The sequence below is a fragment of the Corvus brachyrhynchos genome, unplaced genomic scaffold, assembly GCF_000691975.1.
Source record: "Corvus brachyrhynchos isolate BGI_N302 unplaced genomic scaffold, ASM69197v1 scaffold12, whole genome shotgun sequence".
Classification (NCBI taxonomy): Eukaryota; Metazoa; Chordata; class Aves; order Passeriformes; family Corvidae; genus Corvus; species Corvus brachyrhynchos.
The window spans coordinates 5,280,496-5,285,508 of NW_008237885.1; the positions used below are offsets into that span (position 1 = coordinate 5,280,496).

The 5,013-nt window shown below is 38.1% G+C and overlaps 1 protein-coding gene across 1 annotated transcript in view; it reads right to left on the bottom strand.

Moving 5' to 3' along the window:
• Window positions 1–2,970: 2,970 nt before the first annotated feature.
• The window catches only part of SLITRK5 (SLIT and NTRK like family member 5), a 6,482-nt gene continuing 4,439 nt past the window's right edge, over window positions 2,971–5,013 (bottom strand). The window contains exon 3 of the mRNA XM_017732599.1: window positions 2,971–5,010. Within this exon, the coding sequence (XP_017588088.1) occupies window positions 4,654–5,010 (357 nt within the window). The 3' untranslated portion in view covers window positions 2,971–4,653. The remainder of the gene's footprint in view (window positions 5,011–5,013) is intronic.

Sequence of the window (5,013 nt, forward strand, 5' to 3'; positions counted from 1 at the left end):
AAGACTGTTTGAAGGCTGACAGCTATGGAATTGTGTCTGCCATTCACGCTCTCTTCTCTCCCCATTTTTCTTGTTTAATGCAAGTAGTGCCAATAGCATTCGGAGTTCTGCATAAGACAGCAAAAGACTTCAGCCTCCTTCTCTGGTTTGGAGACGCTGTATTTCAGTATGCCAGTCTTTAACCTAATGAAAGGCTATTCAGGTTCCCTGGAGACACTGAGCAATATAAAGAACCTGCCCTCTAAAAATGAAGGAGTTCTTGTTTACCCTGTCCTTCAGGATCTAGTGCCTTAATGGACTCTGCCCCCTGAGAGGGAACCATATGCATTAAACAGACTCTTAAGTTTCTGTAAGAAACAACATGCCGGTCAGACATTTTAGCTCCAGCTAAATACAGATCTAAACAACCTAGAAAACTGGGATCTTGTCTTTGTATTTTCTAACAGCCACAATTAGCTATTCCTGCTTTTTCAGATATATCTTCTACATTGTGTTTACCGTGGGTCATAAGCTCATTTTTATGCTCTTTTACCATTTTTTAAAATTACTTTAATAATCAAATTATTATGTGATATGAGAAAAGGTACCACTATATCTGTTTTCCTAAAAGGAATACCCCTAAGAAATACTTATAAGCTTTATAAAAAAATTAAAACATAGGAAAACATTCAGAAATTAAATACTGCAGTATGAACAATCCACTGAACATGTTTTCACAACCTGAACTGACCATTAAAATACTGGTAAAGAAATATATATTTAAAAAAAAAAAAAAAAGGTGTGAGAATGTGGGCTCTGGAACTACAGAAGTGGAAGTTGCATTTTTGTCAGACTTTCAACTGATAAGAGGACTGACATAACATCTAGTGTTTCAAACAGTGTGTAGGAATGTCTAGAAATTACAGGCTATTATCTTCTGGGAGTAACCTCTTGAAATTCTGCTCATTTTGTTAAAGATGAGAGTAAAGAAAGAAATATAGAAAAGAAAGGGGGGTGGGGATGCCAGGACAGGGAAAGGCAAGGCAGGGCAAGGCAGGGCAAGGCAAGGCAGGGCAAGGCAAGGCAAGGTCTCACTCGTTTTTTTTCCAATAATTACATTGAGAAACCAGGATTCTCTTCCACTTTTTTTTTGTTCTTTTATCACAGAATTTCATGCACTTTTGAAACAAAATATGAGGCCACATGAGTGTTTCAGTAAGCTCAACTCGACTTGTAAAAAGACAAAAAAAAAAAAGGAGAGGAATATCACTTTAATAACCAGCCTAAACCAGCCTGATAAGCAACCTAAAATATTATTCAGAATTCTCAAAATAGGGTGGGTTTTCCTTCAAACAAATTATCCTCTTTTTAAATCAGAGGCACATCTCCCTTTGCCAATTTCTATTCCCATCTACTTTTTCTTACAATAATTATCCACAGATGATACATCATTGCAGCCACTGAGTGGGAACTCCTACTTCCATTGATGACCTCATTCACAAATAGCCCTTTCAGATATGTTTCAGGATGATTACTGACTAAAGAATATTATTTTTCACTCTGCATTCTTTTTCAAGGATTTATCTTCAGGAATGCACTTTTTGTAGGTAATTGATGTCATTTAATCTTTTTCTCCAGTAACACAACCAATAATATGTTTTTTCTACTGAAAAAAAGGTGAGTTGCTGAAAAGATTTAAATTAATTCTTCTGGGTGTAGTGTAGACCATTAGAAAAATTCTTCACTACCAGTTATTAAATGCATGTATAACACATGGAAGCAGCAGTACTACTGACCTCAGAAATGGCAGCATCAGAACACAAACATAAACAGAATGTCAAGGGATTTCTTTCAGCTATTTCTTACAAATCCAAGCAATTCCTGCTCATTTACTCATTTGTGGATGCTGCCTCTTTGTGGCAGAATGCCATGCAAAATGTACCTTTCACATTAGGGACCTCATCCTATGTTTGTACTGACACCTATGCAAACTCATAAACATGAGTTTAGAATCACACAGAAAAGATATATATATACACATGGACAGACACAACGTTTGCAGGAGCTTCTCCTTCAATCCTTACTGAGTTAGCCTTTCTCTGGCAAAGTCAGTGAGGCTGAAAATTTTCTTACTCATATCCATTTAACAACAGCATGCCTTTACTGAGTTTAAATGGAAGAAGAACCAGGCCACTGGTTTCAGCAAGTTATAAAGGCAGCAATTCAAAGTTAGGGCTCCAAAACTGCACCTCAGGCAGCCACACACACATCTCTCACTGGTGTCAGTGGGAAGTCTGCAGGAGATGGAGAGCACTGAACAGAATAGCCATTTGTTATGTCTCTTGTGACAAAAGAACACTCCTCAACTCTTCATTTCAAAATGAAATAACACTCCACTTACTAAACTGTCCAAGCTAACTACAGTCATGCTCATTGTTTTTTTGGGGTTTTTTTTTGCTTTTGCTCAGTGTGGGTGGCATAGAGGGAAGAACACATGCCAAGAAAACATTTTTCTTGAATTCCAACAGACCAGTTACATATCTTTGTTTTTTGTAGAAAGTGACAGATTGTACATGGGTAGGAAAAGCAGAATAGAACAGAGTCCTTTTGCAATAAAAGATGTACTAGTGAGCAACTCTGAAAACAGTATTAAATATAATAACCTAATGAAGAAAGAAAAAAACACATGTGAAATATCACTTACCCTATTCCATATAATAAAGAACACCTCAGTAAGGAAACAAAATGTAAATATAAAACTATCCTATTCAACATGTTGTTGAAACATATATCCCTGTGTTCCTTTCTAACCCATGTTATATATGCTGGTAATTACCACGTCATGTTTCGAAAACAGAGAACATATTATGTTTTGCCTAGAAACGTCAGATCTTTTTGATGAGCCTTAATTGCTAGTAAAGAGAACCCAACATACAAACAGATTATTTTGGCCAGAAATTTTAAAGTTCAGATACTCATTACTTCAGGATCTTACATTTGAAATATTTATCAAGTGTTTATTCAGAAACTATTAAAAAATCACATGTGCTGGGATACATATGAGACATCAATTGTCCCATCTTACAGTGATGCTGTGTTTATGAATATCCTTGCCATTGCCTGCTGCCCAAAGGGGTAAAGACATTTTATAGAGATGTGTACAGTCCATCATTTGGTCTTTCAGGATGCCAGTAAACATGTGGATCTGTACAAGTGCAATTGTACTCAACTAAACAATCATAAACTGGCTACAACAGTTGAAAATCATTATATTTTGGTTAACTAATATAAAATTTAAAAAAAAGAAAAAAATGAAACCAGCAAATCAAAAATGAAACTTTTTTTTACTGATAAAATGAATGCCTTCTACATGTCCCTCACTAGTTTGCCCAACCAGACTCCTGAGTAGGAGGTTGCTAAAAGATACATTTTTAAATAAACATGATTTTTTTCCTCTTGTGATCAGATTTTATGTCTTAGATTGTCTGTTAAGATTTGGTCATAACTGGCATTATCTATAGTGATTTAAAAGGTCCTTCTGATACTATATCAGATTTCAGAAGAAAACTCTCAATACAGTGCAATACTTTAAAGCAATCCACAGACTTTGGACCCCATCCTGAAAAAAAAAAAAAAAAGAAACACTTAAACATTCCAGTATTTTTACTTGTAAGAAGAATTCTTCATCATCTATCCTAATTTTTTGGGCTTTCGACTAACTTCGCTCAATGAGTGAGTCTCCAGAACTACACTCATTGGTAAAGTTATTCATGTGCTTAAGTGCCTGCAGGATGAAGGCCTAAGCTGGGACTTCTTTCACAAATAGAGATACTCAAGTGAGTTAAAAATTTGCAAGATTAGGCCCTAAAATAGTGAAGGAAAGAGAAATGGTAATGTGCATATAAAAATAGGTGCTACAATAAAATATTTTTTTATATTTCATCAATAAGTTATTTTCACTAACCAGTTATGGATCATATATCTCTGCACTCTTTAATGATTTGTCCACATCTACAGTGATCCTTTTAAAGATCATATATATTTTTTTTAATTCAAAAGTCCAGAAAGTATACAAACACATCCTTAAAAAAAGGAAACCTTGTATTAAAGTCGGGGTGTGCTAATCTCTCCATAAAAGCCATTTAGACTCACCCATGGCTAAAAGGGGAAAATGTGCGCCGTACTCTTGAACCAGAAAGAAAACTAAAATAAAGAATGTCTGTTAAAAAAACCCAAAAAACAAAACCAAAACCATAAAAAAACACAAAAGAAAGCACGACCTGAATATGACCTGACAAGAAACCAAGAAACCTCCTGCCACCTTCCCCAAACACACATGGCCACGCACACAATGCCAGTGTTGTGCCCATTTTACACAATAGGTGGTTTCCCACTTCCAAATGCAGGAAAAGAGAAAAAAACCAAAACCAAACCAAACTGAACAGCACACCCTTTCAGAATCATTCCCCGAAGCTGAAAAGTCCTGTGCCAAGGCACTTCACCCTACAATAAAATGAATTAAAAGGGGGAAAAAGAGGAGGGAGGCAAGGTGTGTGTGGGGGGGGAGGTCAGCATTTACGTTTCTTTGTTTTGCGTGTGGTTGTTAAATACAAATACTCTAGAGAAGGAGCTGCTGAGACTGGCGAGGGGACGGGGGGGCAGGGGGGCTGTTTCTCAGAACTGGCTGAATGTGGTCTGTTTTTCCAGCACTTCGAGGTAGTCCGGCTCTGCGTTTAGTTTTGCTTTTAGCTCCAGATACTCGTTCCTGTTGGGCTCTACATAGACAGTACTCGGGGGGCTGTAGAGCACCGTCTCCCGGAGCCTGGCGTCCCCCGGCCCCGGGTGCAAGTACTGGTGGGCACGCCTAAGGTCATAGTTGGGGGAGTAGGTGTAGGCGGCGGGGAGCTTGGGGTAGTCGGGGAGGGTGGAGCCGGGTGTGCCCAGTGTGGAGGGGGAGTGTTTGTCGGGCTCCAAAATGCCCCTGTAAAAGCGATCGGCGTCTTGCACCGGCGAGAGCAGCTCCTCCCGCGGCTC